The sequence below is a fragment of the Garra rufa genome, chromosome 3, assembly GCF_049309525.1.
Source record: "Garra rufa chromosome 3, GarRuf1.0, whole genome shotgun sequence".
NCBI lineage: Eukaryota > Metazoa > Chordata > Actinopteri > Cypriniformes > Cyprinidae > Garra > Garra rufa.
Window position 1 is genome coordinate 34,390,714 of NC_133363.1, and position 21,732 is coordinate 34,412,445.

Here is a 21,732-nt window from a genome sequence, read left to right on the forward strand (position 1 = left end):
CAGAGTTACTAGACATCACAAGCAGTCACACCCCAACATTTCTGTTTTTGAAGTGTTTTAGGTAAAAATCTTTAGCAATGTAAACCTCACCACAGCTGAGCTATTTTAGTTCATTATGCAGAAGGTAGGATGTAAAGCCCACACTGCCTTGTTTTACACAAGTACTGTGTGGGGTGAAATGCTGACCTCTAGGATGTCGATGAGGACATTCTCTTCAGGCTGCTTGGTGCTGCGGACGTTCTCCAACACAATAGAGTAATAGACTCCTTGTTGATCTGACTGGTAGAGGTTGTATGTATCCGTCTGATACCACTCCTGGAGAGCCAAGAATACCTGGTTCTCATCTGTACTCACAATTTGCACATCCTGCACAGAAAGACAAAAACAGAGACACCAGACAAGGCAAATTAGAACCTTATGTAATGATAAAAGTGAAATAAGTTAAATACAAATGACAGTTTCAGTTTTCTCAGCAGGTACAAATAATTAACATCATGATTGTGTGCGTCTTTGTGTGAAGTAAGACATAAAAGCTTAAAGCTTTTATGTTTCCTTACATAAAACAACCACAAAAAAGTGCTGCATATAAATCCATGGTGATTATATTTAGTTGCTTTGAAATGGAAAGTTTATTTTGAGCTGCCGCTGCTGGAACATGTACTGTGTAGGGACAGATTTAGATTTAGAAATGAAAGCATGAACAATTAATGAATCCATCCTATAATTAGTGCTTCTGGTTTGCCTTAAAACACAGAATCAACATTAAGCCCCTTCAGTTTTGGTAGCTTAGCTGCATATAGCCGGGTGCTGTGGCAATGACTGGGTCAGGACGGGGGGAGTTTGTCACCATGTTGTTCTTCACGATAAAGTGAAAGTGGGTCGCATTAATTTAGGCACAAAGATGAAGGGTACAAGCTCATGCCCCCGGCTGAATTCATTCATAAGAACTTAAGTGAAGAGCTAGCAAAGTCCCTGAAGCACGGAGTAGCTTTAATGTGCTTCAGAGACCAAAATTCTAAGGCTATTTCGCACTTATGTCCCACTAACAGCAGTTTAGAAGCACTGAACCCCCTCTGTGAGAGGTCGCTTACACAACACCTGTTTGCACTGAGAATTATAGGATGGAATAGGGAAGATAAGGATAAAGTAAAATGCTTAAAGAGCATCTGTAACCACTTGTGTGTAGTTGTGGACTAAAAAACTATATATCTCTACTGCACATGCAGCTTCTATATAAAAATGATTTTAGGCACAGAAAACTGACAAAGTGGCTTTTTTGAGTCACATATCCACAGCTCACTACATATACTTCTTTAAAGTTATCCTGGAAATATCTACTTCCGGTTAGTGGTGTACGATAGTGACAAAAAATATCTCAATATTTTCTGGGATTTTATCGATAACGATAATTAGATGATATTTTACTGAGTGTATTTTTGTGATGTTGAGGACTACCTTGGACAGCTGACTCTGTTTGATGTTTGATATTCTTTATATTCTGTGGGATCAGTTCACAACAGTGATAGAAATAAATCTTTTCCAATAAGTTTAAGTTGATTTTTGTCAGGAATATGTCTGTGTTTTGTCCTGTTCTGTCATGTTTTCCAAGTGTTTTTCCCCCTATGTTTCTAGTTCAATTGGTTTAGTCTGTTCTCCCCCTTTTGGTTTAGTCCTTTTGGTTTAGTCATGCCCATATTTGTATTTCCCCCTCGTTATCTTGTTTGTGACCACGCCCTTGTTTCAGTATATTTAAGAGTCTGTGTGTGCACTCCCCATTTGTCCGTCAATGCTAACTGTTACCTCTGTTTGCTTGTGTACATGTGCTCACCTTATACTCCCGGTTTTGTTTTGTTTGTATTAGTTACTGTGTTTTATTTAATAAATCTTTATTCGTTCTTCTACTCCGGTTCTCCTCATCATTTTCCACTCCTCAACCCCGCCTGGATTGTGACAATTTTTAGGTTTTATGGACATTTTTACCTTCATAAAGCCATTTCTTCTAAACGTGTGCATCATCTTTTGTGTCAAATTCTTACATTTAGATGTATTTACACATTGTTTAATGCAGCTCCGAAGGACATGCTTTAACGTGAAGTTAAAAATACATAAAGTTTTGATAATGAATACTAATATTCTAAATTATTTAAAAACAAAAAGATACTTTAAATGTGAAATTAAAACAATCAGTAGGTGGCAGCAAGTCACTGTTAAGTGAGTCATTGCGATTAAACCGAATCATTTAAACGGTTGATTCATTTAAGAACAAAACTTAAATGAGTGTTTGGAATGATTTTTGTTGGCAAAATAGAGCAAAAACAGGCAATATGGTGACTAAAACATAAGTCTCTTAATATTAACTTCTTGTTTATTAAACAGTTGTATAAAATCAATGTCACATTTGTAATCATAGTAGACTTCATCACATATTTGCATGCATTCTGTAGGTGTGTTTTGTTTGCTTTCGTTAAAACAACAATAACAATATTATCACAGACAATATATACAGGTGCTGGTCATATAATTAGAATATCTTCAAAAAGTTTATTTATTTCACTAATTCCATTCAAGAAGTGAAACTTGTATAATGTATACATTCATTCCACACAGACTGATATATTTCAAGAGTTTATTTCTTTTAATTGTGATGATTATAACTGACAACTAATGAAAACCCCAATTCAGTATCTCAGAAAATTTGAATATTGTGAAAAGGTTCAGTATTGAAGACACCTGGTGCCACACTCTAATCAGCTAATTAACTCAAAACACCTGCAAAGGCCTTTAAATGGTCTCTCAGGGCCTGTCCACACGGAGACGCGTTTCGCTGTATACGTATAAATTTTTTATCGTATTGGCGTTTCATCCACACGGATCCGGCGTTTTAGGAGACTGAATCCGCTATTTTTTGAAACCGGGCCCCAAAGTGGATAAATCTGAAAACGACACCCTCGCGGTTTCGTGTGTACAGCCAATCCGTATATTTTGTGAACCGATTATGTCATCACATCACGTGTCGGCTGCGTCACACGTAACAGCAACAACAATATTGGCGGACTACATGATTGTGTTCGTGTTGCTACTAAGCCTGCTAGCTTTATTACAGCAAAATCTATTGCTTCTATGCAACTGTTATGAGCAACAAGCGATAATGTTCGCATCTTCGTCTTCTTCTTCTTAGTTCGTATACAGCGCGCAAGGTTATGCGCATGCTCAAAGTCTTCTTCTCCGTGTATAGTGTATATCTATGGCAGAATTACAGCACCCCATACTGGTCTGGCATATATACTACACCGTTTTCAGTGGTTTCGTGTTTACGGAACTTTTTTTAGAACGAGGGGAAAAAAATGATCGGATAGGGAACACACCGGCTTCATGTGGACGGAGCCTCAGTCTAGTTCTGTAGGTTACACAATCATGGGGAAGACTGCTGATTTGACAGTTGTCCAAAAGATGACCATTGACACCTTGCACAAGGAGGGCAAGACACAAAAGGTCATTGCAAAAGAGGCTGGCTGTTCACAGAGCTCTGTGTCCAAGCACATTAATAGAGAGGGAAGTAAAAGATGTGGTAGAAAAAAGTGTACAAGCAATAGGGATAACCGAACCCTGAATTCATTCATATTGTGAAACAATTGTGAAACAAAACCCATTCAAAAATGTGGGGGAGATTCACAAAGAGTGGACTGCAGCTGGAGTCAGTGCTTCAAGAACATGCAAGACATGGATTTCAGCTGTCGCATTCCTTGTGTCAAGCCACTCTTGAACAACAGACAGCGCCAGAAGCGTCTCGCCTGGGCTAAAGACAAAAAGGACTGGGCTGCTGAGTGGTCCAAAGTTATGTTCTCTGATGAAAGTAAATTTTGCATTTCCTTTGGAAATCAGGGTCCCAGAGTCTGGAGGAAGAGAGGAGAGAGGAGAGGCACAGAATCCATGTTGCTTGAGGTCCAGTGTAAAGTTTCCACAGTCAGTGATGCTTTGGGGTGCCATGTCATCTGCTGGTGTTGGTCCACTGTGTTTTCTGAGGTCCAAGGTCAACGCAGCTGTATACCAGGACCTTTTAGAGCGCTTCATGCTTCCTGCTGCTGACCAACTTTATGGAGATGCAGATTTCATTTTCCAACAGAACTTGGCAACTGCACACAGTGCCAAAGCTACCAGTACCTGGTTTAAGGACCATGGTATCCCTGTTCTTAATTGGCCAGCAAACTCGCCTGACCTTAACCCCATAGAAAATCTATGGGGTATTATGAAGAGGAAGATGCAATATGCCAGACCCAACAATGCAGAAGAGCTGAAGGCCAAGGCAACCTGGGCTCTCATAACACCTGAGCAGTGCCACAGACTGATCGACTCCATGCCATGCCGCATTGTTGCAGTAATTCAGGCAAAAGGAGCCCCAACTAAGTATTGAGAGCTGTACATGCTTATACTTTTCATGTTCATACTTTTCAGTTGGCCAAGATTTCTAAAAATCCTTTCTTTGTATTGGTCTTAAGTAATATTCAAATTTTCTGAGATACTGAATTTGGGGTTTTATTAGTTGTCAGTTATAATCATCCAAATTAAAAGAAATAAACACTTATATAAACAATATAAATAAACTATATATATATATATATATATATATATATATATATATATATATATATATATATATATATATTCCACACCCCAATTTATGATTAAAAAAATCATACAAATGATTTTGGTCAGAATTAAACTGATTTGCTAGACAATTTCATACTTCTCTGTCTTTTTCACTTCCCAAAAAGGCAGAAAGATTTTATAATGCAACATAATGATGCACATTAGTTGTATAACTGATGCTGCATCTGTATATTTTATAATTCTTGTGGTGCCACAGAGCATGACGGAAAATGTGGTCTGGTCTGTCTCCTCATAACCCAGTTAAATGAGTTGTTTTCTGGCAAGATTTATCACTATTTGTCATCAAAACACAAAATGCATGCAAACAAAATGGTACCATCAACATTAGCAATTCTAGCTTATTATGATCAACGACCCAACTCGGAAAGTCTCGGCTTAAATAAAGTTTAAGAAAGTTAAGTAAAAACCCTTCCAACTATTATAGAGACTTCTAATCCTGTTTCATCCCAATGTTCTCTTCCTTCCTAAAATATCTTTCTATATCCACACACAAACACTTGAAAAGTACCAATTTCCCCAGAAGGCTTAGACTATTCTGATGAAATGAAAGCAAATATTTAATCTCAGAAAAGCTCTTATATAGAGGAGAGTGTAAATGTGTACATGGCTTTACAGACGTTATTTCCAATTGAATGTACACATTTACCAACCTTAGTTGTTAGGAGGTTCATGATGACGTCTGGAAACAAGCAATCACAATTTGTAATAGCTGAGTGATTGCTTACATGTTTGCTATTTAATTTTTTGATCAGATTTGAGAGAAGGCACTGAACACACCTCTTGTCTAGAACTGCAATGTAATTCCTGTCTGTTGATTTATGAACAGCTCTTAAAATATGAAATATGGGTCAAATACGAACATCTTTTAGTTAGTCGTGAATTAAAATTTTAACGATGAGGTCATCTTTCCACCGAGGCTTACACAAGACAATGAAGTCATCGCTGTGAACCACAGCTGCTGAAAGTGCCCCTGGAGAGAGTGGAAGTTTTAAATGTGGATTATAACATCATCTAAATCAGCAACAGGAACAACAGAGTAAGAAGATTAAAACAGCACTTTCTGTTTCTTTGTAAGTCTTAAATTTTACTGGTTAGATAGGTCCTGTCTTTGTCTATCATACTGTGTGACAGGACACTCAGGTCTATAGTACTGATAACAGCACTATCAGAACTTAAGACAGCACTATCCATCTGTCTCTGACAGTAGGCACAGGACCCCTATCAGCCATGACACAGCTGCAGGACATTTGTGTCTCTGCCTACAGCCACAATCCCTGAGTGCATTATCAGCAGGCTGACTGAGTATCTATGTATAAGAAAGAAGGATGTGATAGCTACAAATGGATGGATGGAAAGACAGGAAATCTGTAACGAAAAAAAAAAAAGAAAAAAAAAAGAAAAGGCATATTAACCCTCCAGCAGAAAGTTTGCTATTTCTTAGTGTCTGCTGGATTCATTGGGCTCCAATAGTGGTGCATTTGAATTCCGGTCATGCGGTTCCATTCTGAAACAGGTCTTAATTGGCCAAAATCAATAGTATTGTTTCTATTCACAGTCTGCTTCAAGTAATAGAACACTGGGCCCCTTTTAAGTGATTTTGTGTGGTTCAGGGGTGATTGCAATTTGATTGCAATACCAACATTTATTTAAGTTAAAACGTTTAAAGCAGGCTTGCAAAATTACAGATGCGTTACAAAGTTAAATTTTCCAGAATTGCATAAGGGTTTTCGAAAAAATATATTTTTTGCAGTTTGTAACGTAGCTATCCAGCATAAGCAATAAGTAAGAAATCCATTACTTTACTAGTTACATGAAAAAAAGTAATTATTACTATTACTATAGATTACGTAACTTGCGTTACTTGTAATGCGTTATCCCCAACAATGCTAGTTAGTATGTTTACACCATGTCAAGAAAACTCTGTGTTCTGTGCTGTGAAAGCAAGTTTGTTTTGTTTTCATTATGAAAAGATGATGTGAAGAATCAGTGGTTAAAATTATTTTTTTCCACGATACCACAGCAATACAATTCGAACCTTTTGTTGTGTGCTCATAATTTTATTGAGGACTGCTTCTCTAAACTTGGCTTTTATCTTCTTTGGCTATTAATCTTCTTTATTTGGACTAACAAGTGTCTCCGAACCACAACCTGTAAGTACGATTGATACATGATGTGTATTAGAGGATGGATATCCGAGCCGAGCCCGACGGTACCCGACGGAACCCGACGGGTCGGGCCGGGTTCGGACAGATATTTAGAAAGGATGCTCGGGTTCGGGTCGGGCTCGGTCACCTCAGCGCGATAGTGCGCCCGTGTTATAACGGCACTTTTTGCCCAGTGTGCACTGACGCTCTCATCTGTTGACATTTCCGAACGCTTTTTTTACAGTTGCTTAATAAAAGCGGGCTTTCCACACAAAAAAAGTGCATGTGTCATTAGTATGAGTGAAAAAAGAGATTTTAACTGTGTCGGGCTGGGATCGGGCTCGGACATAAATATCTGAATGCTTGTCGGGCTCGGGTCGGGTTCGGTTACTGCTCTGTCGGACTCGGGCCGGGCTCGGACAGAAAAATGCGGCCCGATCCGCACTCTAATGTGTATGCATTTTCAAGTGAGTGCTCAAAATATCTATTGTACTAATATGTGATGCATACCAAGTGCAGCTTTAGGTTTTTAGGTAAATTCGCTGTGAACACACTATTTCCTAAGAAAGTGTTGATTAATGTAGAGTGTAGTTTTTCTAATTACTTCGTTTAATAATAAAGTATGTAACTTAGACATATTTTGGTTTACAAACTGTGTTGTTTCATCAGTTAGCACTCGGCTAACGTATACATCATTATTGTTTCGTTATGTGTTTACAGTTTAGCAACTAAACTTTAGCCGTGGGCCCGATTCACTTGCATAAGTGTTAAAGTGTTAAAGCACTATATTATTGTTTTATGTAAAGGGTTGCATAAGGGTTGCCAGGTTTTCACAACAAAACCGTTGTGTTTCGAGGGGGGTCCCCCATTAAAAATCACATTCTGGGGTATAAAATACATGCTTTTTGTCAGGGTTTTACTGGTAAATTCACATCCCAGGGTCTAAATATGACATTATTGGGGTCGCTTCAACCCGCGGACATCAAAAACAAGCACAGACTTGGCAACACAGATGGTAGCGCTCGCTAACTTGCTCAAGTACTTCTCTCTGTGCCAATCACAACAGGCTTGGCCAGCTGACCAATCAGAGTAGAGTGGGTTTATGGAGGGGAGGGGTTTACAGACGCTTAAAGCTGGTTCGAACAAACCGTTTCAAAATCATTGACAAATGACTCTATGTATAAATGTATATTCTGAGAAAATTACAGTGTTTTTGTCCTTAGATGCATTTAAATTTGTTGTAGGGTACTCAATATTAGAAAACTTAAAAAAAAGCATGACCTGCTCTTTAAATAAAAAGCAGCCTTATGACTATTAATTTTTTTCATCTTTACTTCTTCAGATATAGCTGGCTTTACTTCATGCTGATTTCTAAAACAATAAAAAACATAATTAAAGCGGTCATGAACTAAAAAAATCATAATTTGCTTCTCGTTTCTGCCAAAACGACAAGTTGTGAAAAAGTGCCACTCTATGATGTAATAGTGTGTCTAAACACCGCCTCAGCAAAAGATCACCACCTGCTTTTACATCACTGTCTGTTTAGCCCCACCCACGATTCGCACATGTAGTGTAATAACTAGAGAGACAAACGCAGGTCTACGCAGAAACCTAACAATAAAGATGGCTCCGATGACAATGAGACAACTCAGACACTATACAGCGCCAAGTTGTAGAAAACAGTCTTTGCATCGCCTTCCTTCTAAAACCAAACGTTAGGAAAGAGTGGATAAAGAGACATTTTTCTGCGGATTCGTTTAAAAACAAGGCACAATTTGACGCAGGATCTTCATAAAGATTAAAACTAAAAAATGATGCTGTGCCGACTATATTGAATCTGACAGTAATGTCGCACCACACAAGTGTAAGCAACTTTTTATCACGTGGTCACTATTGCTTTGTCTGTTATTACAGACCTTTTGATATGTAATGAGTATTCATGCTTTTTTTTTAACCTAAATTACAGCAGCATCCATCTGTGAGGAATGTAGGCTGTCAAACATACACAACTGTTAGCCAATCATAGCAGTGGGTGTTTACTTCCGAGTCTACAATCCATCAGGCCTATTCAAACAGAGCTTTCAAATGAGTGGGGTCAAAACAGGAGATGATATGGTATAATTTTATGTAAAATTCTTGATACCATTATAAGTGGACCACAGAGAACAGTACAAAATAAAAAACAACGGCAGTTCACGACCCCTATAAATCAGAAAAACAAAGGGTGAAAGGGGAAAAAACTGAGGAAAAAGTGGCGCCTAGACATTTAGTGGCCTTGGTGTGTTACAACAAACAAATCGTCCCACTGGAGCCAAGGACCATCATTAATCCATAACATAAAGAAAGGAACTTCTGGAGAGATCTGAGACTGCATACTGGAATTGGGTTTTGCATTTTTAAAAAGGTTTTCAATTATTCACTGTGGAAAATATGGGCACAACATCAGCCAGCCCCATCCCTCTCACACACTCCAGCTCTCTTCTGGGTTCTTGAACCAGGTGTCTAAAATTTGACCTATCTGCTCAGTCAAGCGACAAGAAGCTAAAAGAGCAGAGAAAAGAGGGTCTAGAGAGGGAATAAAACACCAATATTGCTTTAACTCACGAAATGACACCACGGAGGGGAAATGATAAATATATCCATTTTAAACCCTTGCATATGCACTAGAAGGCACAGAGCGAATAAATATATAGCATGTTCAACTTCTACAGTAATTAAATCAAAGCTTTTATCCTTTGCCATTAAGGCGAATGCCTGGTAATCTGGGGCATCTTTCTTAGTAGTACTTTTTCTCTTACACTTTTCTCTCTCTCTCTTTCACTCTGTCATAGTGAATCAGCGGTTGGCATAGTTACAAATGCCATTGACAGCAGCTGTCCTAAAGCCTCTCTCCTTACCCTGTCTCTCTCTCTCTCTCTGAGGTGAAATATACATGAAGCAGGCCCCTCTGGCCTCCACTCCAATCAATGTTATTCAATTACAGTCAGCCAGCATTTTACTGAAGCACTCCCTTGGGTTAGAGCCACAGACAGCCTGGTCAGTCATCAGCTGTAACCCTTAGCCAGCTGTCTTCTTTCCGTTGCATATTACTGCTATACATCACGGCTCCTCAGTAGGTTAAACCCACATCTGGGTTGTAAGGGTGTACTGTTTCAATGCTAGACACCAACTGTGCTCCTCAGTTCATACATATTGCTGCAATACGTCATAGTCAGTCTCCGGCTTTAAAGTCAAATCCACAACAGCTGCAGCTGATAAAAGAACAATAACCACCTTCAAACGGTAATACACATTTAGTACATAGCTCATGACAAAAACAGCAGTACTTCAAAAATAGAACTAAACATGCACATGATGTTGCTATAGGAGATGTTAGTAAAAAGCTGCACATTTAATCTTAGGATATTTAACCTTTATACACCACTTTCACTGTTTTTCACTCCATTTGTCAGTGTTTGACAATTCTGAACACGCTGTCAGTGCATTAGTGCTGTGTATTTTTCAATGACTATTACAATAGGTTACAGAGGTATGCCAGTAGGTGGCAACAAGTGACAAGTGTCTTCATGATACAATCAATGAATCATTTACTCAACCGATTTGTTCAAAAACGTGTCTAAAATTAAAGGATTAGTTCACTTCCAGAAGAAAAATGTCTTAATAATTTACTTACCCCCATGTCATCCAAGATGTTCACATCTTTCTTTCTTCAGTGGAAAAAAAAAATAGTTTTCTGAGGAAAACATAACAGGGTTTTTCTCCATATAGTGGACTTCAATGGGTTAAAGATCCAAATTGCAGTTTCGATGCAGCTTCTAAGGGCTCTACACGATCCCAGACGAGGAATAAGGGTCTTTTCTAGCGAAACTATAATTTTCTAAAAAAAAAATTGAACTTTCAATCCGTTGGGCACCATTAAAGTCCACTATATGAAGAAAAATCCTGGAATGTCTCCTCAAAAACTTTAATTTATTTTCGAATGAAGAAGAAAGGCATGAACTTCTTGGACTTTGATGACATAGGGGTGAATAAATTATCAGGACATTTTTATTCTGCAAGTGAACTAATTCTTAAAAAAAAAAAAGTAACTTCATTTTAATTTTTTGTTTATTGAAATTATATAAAAGCAATATCACACTTGCAAATATGTTGTTGAAATTTGAAAAACGGCTGCTTGATATCAGTATCACGTGTGATATTGCTTAATTTACAGTGAGGAAAAAAGTTCTATAAAAAAAGCTGTATTTTAAACAATGTGGATTGAATTATGATATTAAATATCACTTTTACAAGTGAGCACAAACTGTTTAATACACTACTAAACAAGTGATTTCACAATAACTACTGGTCATTTAACAGCCACATTTCTGAACACCATACCTTTGGAAGGGCGTATTTAGGGAATCTCATCTGAACAAATTCATTCCTTCGGTATGAGACATAATACTTGGTTCGATTTCCTGCAGTCACCTAAAAAAGAAAGAAAGGCAGACAGACAGACAGTGTTTTTATTTTGATTACCAGTGCAGTTTTTATTTCACTTTCCCAATGATAGGGTCATGTCTTCACTGTCAGCAATTTTGAGACAAACTGCTCTTACTTTCCTATTCATCCTTTTCAAACTCAATTCACAATGTCAATTTTACCTGGCTGGTATTATCCCAGCAGATTCAGCCTCTACTAGCACCAAATCAAAAGCTCTGTCTGTTGGTCTCTATGGTTCACATAAATTGTGTCCAGTCTGCAACAGCATGATTCTGACCGAACACAAACATTTCACACATTGTAGTCCTGTTTCTCAAGGGCATATCTGAATTCCTTTTCAACAGCTGCAATCCCTTCAAAAAATAACTGAGCAGGTGAGGGGGGATGGGGGGGAGTGAGAGAAATTAATACAGAACGAGCAAATGTCCTTGAGTCATTGGCTAATTATAAAAGATCCGAAAAAAAGGAGGTAAGGAAAAAGCAATACCGTCAAAATAAAGAATCTATCTCCTGACCAGCAATGTGTGAGCAAATGTGTATACAAATGATAAATTCTTGCATTATATCTAATCTTAATTGGGTGTATTATCCACTGTCAGAAATTTTCCTCAAAAGCAAAATGAAAACCTGGAAATCTCCCAGCATTTGACATGCTAATATTGCTGTGGCTGTATTTGCTATAGAGATGAGAGACATCATTAATCTATACATGTGAAAACGGCCTACTTTTCTTTTGAAGAAAAGCCCAGCACTGCACTTCTGAAAGCATTCAATGAGCCATGAATTGGTTGTGAGGTCTAATACCTGTTCTAATACGTTTTTTCAATATTAGCCAAGGAAACAAGGTTAACTGATGGTAATGCTTTAAATGTTAGCTAAACACCTAAAAACCTGCAGGTGCATGGTCCTCGCTCTACTATATTTATATTTACTGAATGGCTGTCTGGCTGACACACAGTTGCTGAGTCTGACATACATTTATTTTTGAAATACGATTGGTATAAACTGTAAAATTGACTGTTGGCGCTGGCAACAGATTTCTTATATAGCTGTGTTTAGTTAAAAAAAAAAAAAAACCTCAAGTCCATTTATTTATCTGCAGGCAGTCATGTAATAAGTGGCATAATGTGCATTCAGATGATCATTATCACAAAATAAAACTTTTTTAATACAAGGTAATACAAGACCCTGACCAGGGTTTATTTTGCCTGGCTAAAAATGCTAGAATAAAGCACTGCATTTATCAGAAGCTGACAGCAAAGCAATTTATAATGTTATAAAAAAATATGTACACTACCGTTAAAAAAATTGGGGATCAGTAAGATTTTTAAAGTTTTTTTTTTTTAATAAGTTTATAAGAGAATAAGTTTCTTATTCTCATAAAGGCTACATTTATTTGATCAAGAAAACAACACAAAAACAGTAACATTGTGAAATATTATCTCAGTGTAAAATAACTGTGTGAATACTTTTTAAAATGTTATTTATTTCTGTGACGCAAAGCTGAAATTTCAGCATCATTACTCCACTCTTCAGTGTCAGAAATCATTCTAATGTGCTGATTTATTATCAATGTTGAAAACTTGTACTGCTTAATATTTTGTTTAAAGCTGTGATACTTTTTTAAAAATTCTTTAATAAATAAAATGGTTTAATTAAAATAGAAAACCATTATTTTTAGTGCTGGGCAACGATTAATCGTGATTTATCGCATCCAAAATAAATGTTTTTGTGTACATAATATATGTGTGTGTACTGTGTACATTTATTACGTATATATAAATACACATGCATGTATATATTTATATATTAAATATATTTAATACATGTAAATATTTTCAGAATACATACTGTATATGTGTGACTTTATATACATAATAAATATAAAAAGTACACACACATATATTATGTACACAAAAACTTTTATTTTGGATGCTATTAATTGCAACGGCCAGCACTAATTATTTTAAACTGTAATAATAATTTACAATATTACCGTATAATATTATTTCTGTATTTTTGATCAAATAAATGCAGCCTTGATAAGCATAAGAGAATTCTTTAAAAAACACTACGAATCTTACTGATCCCAAACTTTAAAGGCGGCTGTACACGGTGCGAATTCCGACGGTCGGAAGACCGTATGGCCACGCACACGTCACGAGTGACTTTTTTTACAGATGCAGTGGTACACGGCACGATTTTAAAACCTGCCGATTTCCGAGGCAATCACATTCTGAGAGGAAGACTGTGTATAAAATACTGTGTATGTACTGTTAAATACAACTGCTCTCTGTCTATCTCATAACTGCATATAAAAAATATGAGCCGACACTTTGCTACACATGCAGGAACCGTCTGATCACCCTTGCGTGTGTACACTCGTTGCAAACTTGACAAAACTTCACCTCTACAGCAGTGCTAACAAGCATATGGATTAAAGACATTGGAACTGCAATGCTACAGCACTGTACAGCATTGTAATGTATGTTTTAACATAGTATTATGCACGTCGAGGGGGCTAGTTGGCCACCACAATAGCTAGCAATAGCTGTAGCAAACAATAGGTGATCGATCACCGATCGATACATCATATAGCGCTCGCTGTTCTTGCCAAAGTTCAGCAAGTTTATCCTCTTTCTCGATAGTCCAAGTCGCCGTGGCGCTGTCATGTTCATCTTCTTCTATGGTTTTCTTTTCTTTAGCTTCTGATTGGTCATTTCCAGTTTGATCAACAAATCGGCTCGTTCAACAGTACACACGTCACGCCTTCAATCCGACAGCTCCCGAAGTTTTTCTGACATGTTTAAAAATGATCGTGAGGTCGGGAAGTGCTCGTAAGGCACTCTGCTCGTCTCGTAATTTCTCACACACCATACGAGCCCCGACCATACGAGAAGAGATGATTTCCTCCGATAACCAAAAAAATCGCATGCGAGCTTGTACGACCTCAAAAATCGCACCGTGTACGCCCGCCTTAGGGGCTGTTCACATGTAGTGTCTTTTGCGCGCTCAAATTCGTTATTTCAAATGTAGACGCGCGGCTTGCGCGCGCATAATGGAAGCGACGCGGTCGTTTTTTTTACGTCCGCGCCGCATCAAGATAAAAACATCTCAACTTTTCAGAATGCAGCAAGCGCACCGCAGGTCATGTGACATGAACCAACCAATCAGCAGCTTCCTCACGTTTTTCCGTTACATTGAAACCTCTGTAGAAACATGGAGGAGCAGCTCATCATTGTGGTCCAGGGATTTCCTGAACTTTATGATTTGTCAAGCCCCCATTATTTTGACACTAATAGAAGAAACAATGCATGGAGACGCATAGGCTTGGAGCTAGAGCGCAGCTGATGGTTGCTTAGAAACGGCAGACGCTTCCGGAGCGCAAGCGCCAGAGCGCTTTGTTGATAAGGAAGAAAGCGGCGCGCCTAGCGTTTTCCACGCGTTTTTAGGCGCGACATGTGAACGGCCCCTTAGGCCACGATCACACCGAACATGTCTTTTAGTTCTAAAAACGCGAGGCGCACAGCACTGCCTTTTTTTGGTGACTTTTAAAAAAAGGCAGTGTGCTGCCGTTGTTTTATGTTGCTAGGCAACGACCAAAACAACTGTCCTGTCAGTCAAATCAAAGGATTGTAGTGCCAGCGCTCTAAAATCTTTGGTTTTTGCTGTTAATTAAACTGTCATATTAGCAGAAACCCTAAAAAATACATCTCCGGGTTACCCACGACAGACACCAAAAGTTTCTCCTCCATTTCTTGCAGTCTCCGGACTTTTTAAGCAATGGTAAACTTACGTCACCACAACAGAAGGCCCGCCTCTCCATTCATTCCATTGGACAATGGAAAAAACGCGAATGACGTTGGGCGTTTTTCCGCTCAGAGTTGCTTTTTTTTTTTCAACTTCAGGCGCTCAGAGCGCTTCTGCAAAAACGCAAGGCGCAGAAGGCGGCGAAAACGCGAGGCGCCCGGGGCGCATAAGCAGCACGCAGTACGCTCACTGCCAACAGAAAACCATTCAAAAAAGGCGCCTCTCACTGCAAAAACGCGTTCGGTGTGATCGTGGCCTTAAACGGCAGTGTATTTCAAATAAATGCTGTTTTTTAATTTTCATCAAAAATATTCATCAAAGAATCCTGAAAAAAATATTTCCACAATAATATTTAGCAGAAAAAACATTAATAATTAATAATAAGAAATATTTCTTGAGCACCAAATCAGCATTAGAATCAAGGATCGTAACATTTTAAAATATATTAAAATAACAAAACTATTATTTTAAACTGCAATAATATTTCACAATATTACTCTTTTTACTTTATTTTGATAATGCAGCTTTGCTGAGCATAAGTGACAATGTCAAAAAAAATCTTATTGACCTCAATTGTTTTATGTTAGTGTATATTGTGATACTGAGTATGTAATATATAATAACATAATAATAATTAAGGAGATAATCTACTGTACTCTCTGATGTCTGAATGGATCTGTCTGAATAAAAGTGATAAACTATAATTTTACCTTCACAAATATGTATTCATCTTGCACTGAGAGGGAATTGTGGTCAATCTTCCCCAAGAACTGTGCCGTCACCATTTTATCAGAGCAATTTTGTATGAGACACGTCACATAAAGGTATCCTGGTGAAAGACAGAAAAACACACACACAAAAATGGTTAGAAGAAGTAACAATTTGACTTTCAAAAGTTTGAAAGAATCTTCATGTCTCTGTCTGATCATACAGCTTTTGTAAGTGAGTGTTTGGAAGCCATTCCAAAGATGAATATCTGCAAAAAAAAAAAAAAAAAAAAGCATGGAGCTCTTAACAAAATTAGCTGAAGCTGATCCTCACTGGGCACATTGCTTTGCTCCAGAATGGCAGAAAATTAATTATAGGAAAACAGTGCCGAGGTGCCCTGTTGATGTGGCCTTTCTGCATAGAATCTCACACAACAGCTAGCTCAGCAACCTCAACAATACACACCCGCACACACACATGTATCAATTCTCCAAACGTGCACAAAAATGACACCCAATTGGATAATGATGAAAAAATTAGAGGAGAATGCATACTCCAAAAATCATGGCCAAAGGTTATATATCAAAGTGGGGAACTTAATTGCTATTCTTATAATGTTGTTTCCTCTCATTCTCTGTGGTTTTATTTTTTTGTTATTAATTTTAGGCAAACAAACGGGAAGACTACTTCACTGAAGAGGACGAATAGTTAATCAAAGCAGTACAGCAGAGAAATTCATTAAAAAGCAATTAGAATGGCTGAGCGCTTTGCTTCTGTCTTCTGTCACACAAGGTCAGACGTGCACACACACACACACACACACACACACACACACACACACACACACACACACACACACACACACACACACACACACACACACACACACACAGCACATCCTATGAGAGGTTGAAGGAGCCACTGAGCTGAAGAAACAACACTTGAGGTCTGCATCTGTCAGTGACACAAACCCAACAGATCCAGAGTAAAGCCACAAAAGTTCATTTATCAGCAGAAGGTCTTGATGTATGTGTCCAGTGTGATTTTTTTTATACTGGCTAGACACAGCTCTCACCTTCCTTAGGGGGTTGAGTGTATGTGTTTGCAGGTTGCAATGTGACTGTCAGCTGGCGTTTAACCTTCACTGGCTTGAGTGTGATGGAGCTCTATGCAACAGTTTGTATCTGTACGCCTGGTCTCCTTCGCACACACAAACACAAGCCTCACAAAACAGCTCAGCCAGGAGGAATTTCGCTGAAAGGGGTTTGTTTGAATGAGGCAAAGCTGAAGCCTTAAAACATCCCATCTGCCCTTGTTCGCAGTGGTTTGATACGGTATGTAAAATTGAATTGAAATGCGCTGTTCTATAAACATATGAGCTCCCTTACCGCCACCGATGTCTTGAATCTCCATATGAACCAAATCAGGATCCACATCCACCCCCGTCACGGCCCTTAAACAAAGCGTACAGTTAGTAACACATTGAGAGGATCAAACAAGACTGACTCACACACAGAAGGACATCTTAAAGGGATAGTTCACTCGAAAATTACAATTCTGTCATCATTTTGTTCACTTTCATGTTGTTCCAATGACTTGATTTAACAAAAAAGGGAAAGCTCTGAAGTTTTAACGCTGATGCTTTTTAAAATTTCATCTTGTGTTCCACAAAAGAAAAAAGGGGAAATAATAGTGAGTAAATAATGACAGAATGGATGTAATTTTTGAGTTAACTATCCCTTTAAACAGAAACATACAAAGTCCTTGGTTTCAAGGAATGCAGACAGCTCAGTGTCTTTTGTCTAGTGTTGTTAAACACAATTGTTTGGAGGTTACAAAGCTGCTCAGTGAAGTTCTAGCTCAGTAAACCTGCACAAAACCTACATTATTTTACAAGCATTTTAACAAGCAGGACATTAACAGAACTTTTTAAGAAGGTTCTGTTTCCTTTGTCATCCATTGTTCAACTCAAACACTCAGTCACCTGTCACAAAGAGTTCAGACTTCATGCATTCCATTTAGAGTTCAGAAATTACACTGATGAATCCGGTTGTGACAAACAGTAATGCTATTTGTTAGGATGTCCTGTCAGTGGTTAAGGTTCGGATTTAGGTTGGGTTAGTCTTTGTTTCAGGATTGTGTAGGCAGTTAAGTCTTTGATTGACAAGATCAATGAAATCTTTAGAATCGGCTGCTGGGTGAGGCTTGTATGGAAGCCTGTTTCCGCCACTGAATAAAAAAAATAAAAAAAAAATTGTCACTCACAGCTACAAAATTCTGACTTTTTTTTTCAGAATTGTAAGATATAAACTCACAATTACATCTCACAGTTTTGACTTTTTTCGTAGAATTGTGAGATATCAACTTGCAACTGCAAGTTACAAGGTCCATTTCTGAAGGGAAAAAAAAGCGAGTTTAAATCTTGCAATTCTGACTTTTTTCACGGAATTGTGGGATATAAACTCACAACTGTGATTTAAAAAAAGGATTGCAAGAACTCGCAATTGCGAGTTTACATCTCACAATTCTCGCAATTCTTTTTGTTACAATTCTGACTTGAATTGTGACTAGAATTGTGAGATATAAACTTGCAATTGTGAGTTACAAAGTTTAATTCTGAAAAAAAAGACTGACATGTTCAACGACTTTATATTTCGCATTTCTGACTTTTTTTCTAACTTGCAATTGCGAGTCTATATCATGCAAATTCAGAATTGCCTGTTTATATCTCACAATTCTGACTTAACTCACAATTGTGAGTTTATATCTCACAAAAAAGTCATAATTGCAAGAAGTAAACTCGCAATTGCGAAATAAATAGTTGCAATTATCTTTTTGATTTTTTAATTCAGTTGTGGAAACGGGCTTCCATAGAGTTGCGCTTAACTGGTTTGGGGGCAAAAAAAGCATGCGTTTTCCTCAAAAGCCTTAATTTCTTTTCAACTGAAGAAATAAAGACATGAACATCTTGGATGACATGAGGGTAATTAAATTATTAGAAAATTTGAATTCAGAAGTGAACTAATCCTTTAATGTATATATCTGACAGTGTGCTTTTCAGCATTTCAGCTGTAAATAATTGTTCTAAATCCCTGTAATCTTTCTAAATCAATGCTTTACTATGTAAAAATATTTACAGCAGCATAATGGCTACATAATCTTGCTCCACATTAATTTATGACAGATTACTTTACCGTCATGTCTCATCATCACATAATAAGTTGCAATGTGCTCAAGACTCATCTCCTGACCGCACAATATGGACCACCCACCCAGACAGCGTCCCTGTCCATTAAAGCCATGCTGATTTATGCTCTCTCCTCTCTAGACCTCCCTTTCTGTTGTTTTATGAGCGAGGCAGCAGACTGGGAGGACAAGAGAGCCACAACCCTCACTATGAACTGATTCTGTCGCGTCTTCTAAGCAATTCTCTGAGATGTTCTAAAGAGGTTTGGAGACAGCGGAGAGGGAAGGGGTACGACCCTTATCAAACCCCCTGCTGCTAAGGAATAGAGTAAAAACAGCTTTAGATTTACAGTGTCATTGTAAAACCTCCAGCCAAATAAAACATTGGGTTTATTATGGCAGATGCTGACAGGGAGCTGACTTTTTCGTCTTTTATCAGTTTTAACCACAGACAAACTATCCAGAATCGTATATCGTGTGTATGTGAATCTGGTAAAGTGTGCTGGGAGGATGGCACACAAGCAGAAGAGAGCGAAAGATCAGGAAAGAGAGATCAAAAAAGAGAAAGAGAGGGTCAGACAGAATGGCTGGTTGAGGTGGAGAAATAAATCACTTCTGTACAGGATTTCAATCCCAGCTGTGGTAGCAGTGAACCATAACCAGAGAGCGAAGGAATGGAAAATAAAAGAAGGGTTGAATTCCACTAAGAAGGTGGAAGAAGAGAAAGTGGGAATGAAGAGGGAAAAAAATTAAAAAGAAAGTCTCACAGGGCAATGTAAAGTAAAACAAACCAGTAGTGACACCCAGAAAGACTTACTTTCTTCTGTGAAATACAAAAGAAGTTATTTTTAGCAGAATTTCAAAGCTGCTGTTTTCCAATGAAAGAAATAGTGACCACGAGACCACACCTTTGCAATGTGTTTTTGTGAAGCTTTACAGCTCATCATCCCTATCGTATGGAAGACAGCAGCTCAGGCATTCTGCTAAATAGCTTATTTGATTTTCCAAAAAAAACAAAATCATACAGGAAAAATAAAATCACCAGAAAACTTTGTCTTTAGTAACACGCTCCTGCAGCAGAAACCATTTGTGACCCAGATCGGTGGAGATATACAGCTGAAAAACAAAGAAAGACAAACAAATCACTATTTATTGTCACTGAAACGCTTGAAGCACTAGTCATAAACATTGATTTTTAGACTGGATTAGATTAAAGCACACTTTGCAAATTCTCAGGATCGTAAGAATTAGATGAGCGATTCATTGTATATAACGATTAGGTTGTGGGAATCTGTCCATATAAACCAATTAAAATCACATATGTTGAGTGTGTGTGTTTGTGTGCATCTGTCCTCAATTGATCATCCCTATAATGAGATTATATCGATCATCACTTGCATGGAAAATACCCACCAAACTGCGCCATAACAACACACAAAGACAAATCCACACTTTTCATTGTCTTTTCCATTTAATCTCAGAGATGATAAATGCAGCGTGTTGCAAGCAGTGTCTAGGGGTTTCAGCAATTCATCAAGCGCACATAAACACACACGCACACACACACAGATCTTGCCTCGTTGCTCACCCAGCCGTTAACAATGTAAACATGCTCTTTAGCGAGAGACAACCATGGCCTGAAGGCCAAACAGTGCTGCTCATAACTCTAATAATGAGGATGCCAATATGTTGGAGAGCAAAAAGCATAGCCATAAACAAAGCTGGGTGAGAAATGTGTTGAGAACAGTTGGTCAAGGCGCTCAGCCGAGACCTAAATCATTAATACTGAAAAAGCCACAAAGACTAATTCAGGCAGTTGAGCCTGACAAGAAAAGATACAAACATGTAGCTGGAATTAAGACATATTACCGTCTTGGAGTTGCCAAAAAAACACTGACTTCAATTGTTGTCATTAATAGTAATTTTCTCGACTGCATAAATTCGTGTTGGCCAACACTTTCATCACTGACCTTCGCCTCCTTGCTGTAAGCCAAGAGTTTGTCTTCCTCAGATGGATGGAAGAGGAGTGTATCCACGGTGAAGGAGACAGGCTGCCGTTGGAAGGATGAACCCTCATCTGTGCTGATGAAGAGCATCTGGTCACGTTCATTGATGCTGGAGCTCACCAAGATCACCTACAAAAAAAATCACAATGTCTTTAGTGACCACATGTCAAGTGTATGTTAGTTTAAACATATTAGACAGTAAAGCATGGGTTTCTCGACACAGATTTGTCTAAATAACAAATAAAAAAGAGAAGGCAGTAAAGTAAAACCTGTAATATACAGCCAGCTGCCACAAAGTATTTAGATATTACATATTGTATTAAAAGTATGTACAATCAAGATTTAAATATTTTCAATAAAAAACAGTACATAAAAAAGATTAATATATTTTATAATACCATGGTAAAGTGTGTCACTTCCATTTAATTCTATAGTTTTTGAACAGTAAGCTTTATATTGTTTTTAAATAAGTTTCTGCTCACCTAGCCTGCATTTATCTGATCCAAAATACAGCAAAAACAGTAAAATGTTGAAATTTTTTACTATTTAAAATAACTATTATCTATTTGAATATATATTAAAATGTAATTTATTCCTGTGATTTCAAAGCTTAATTTTTAGCATCATTACTCCAGTCACACGATCCTTCAGAAATCATTATAATATTCTGATTTGCTGCTCAAAGAAACATTTATTATCATTATGTTGGAAACAGCTGAGTAGAA

General features: G+C 37.8%; 1 protein-coding gene across 1 annotated transcript in view; it reads right to left on the reverse strand.

The window, feature by feature from the left end:
• Positions 1-21,732, reverse strand: part of sorcs2 (sortilin-related VPS10 domain containing receptor 2) — a 243,095-nt gene that overhangs the window by 22,599 nt on the left and 198,764 nt on the right. The window contains exons 4-9 of the mRNA XM_073837000.1: positions 20,972-21,136; positions 20,044-20,117; positions 17,204-17,268; positions 15,818-15,936; positions 11,193-11,282; positions 187-366 (exon numbers count right to left, since the gene is read on the reverse strand). Of these exons, the coding sequence (XP_073693101.1) occupies positions 187-366; positions 11,193-11,282; positions 15,818-15,936; positions 17,204-17,268; positions 20,044-20,117; positions 20,972-21,136 (693 nt within the window). The remainder of the gene's footprint in view (positions 1-186; positions 367-11,192; positions 11,283-15,817; positions 15,937-17,203; positions 17,269-20,043; positions 20,118-20,971; positions 21,137-21,732) is intronic.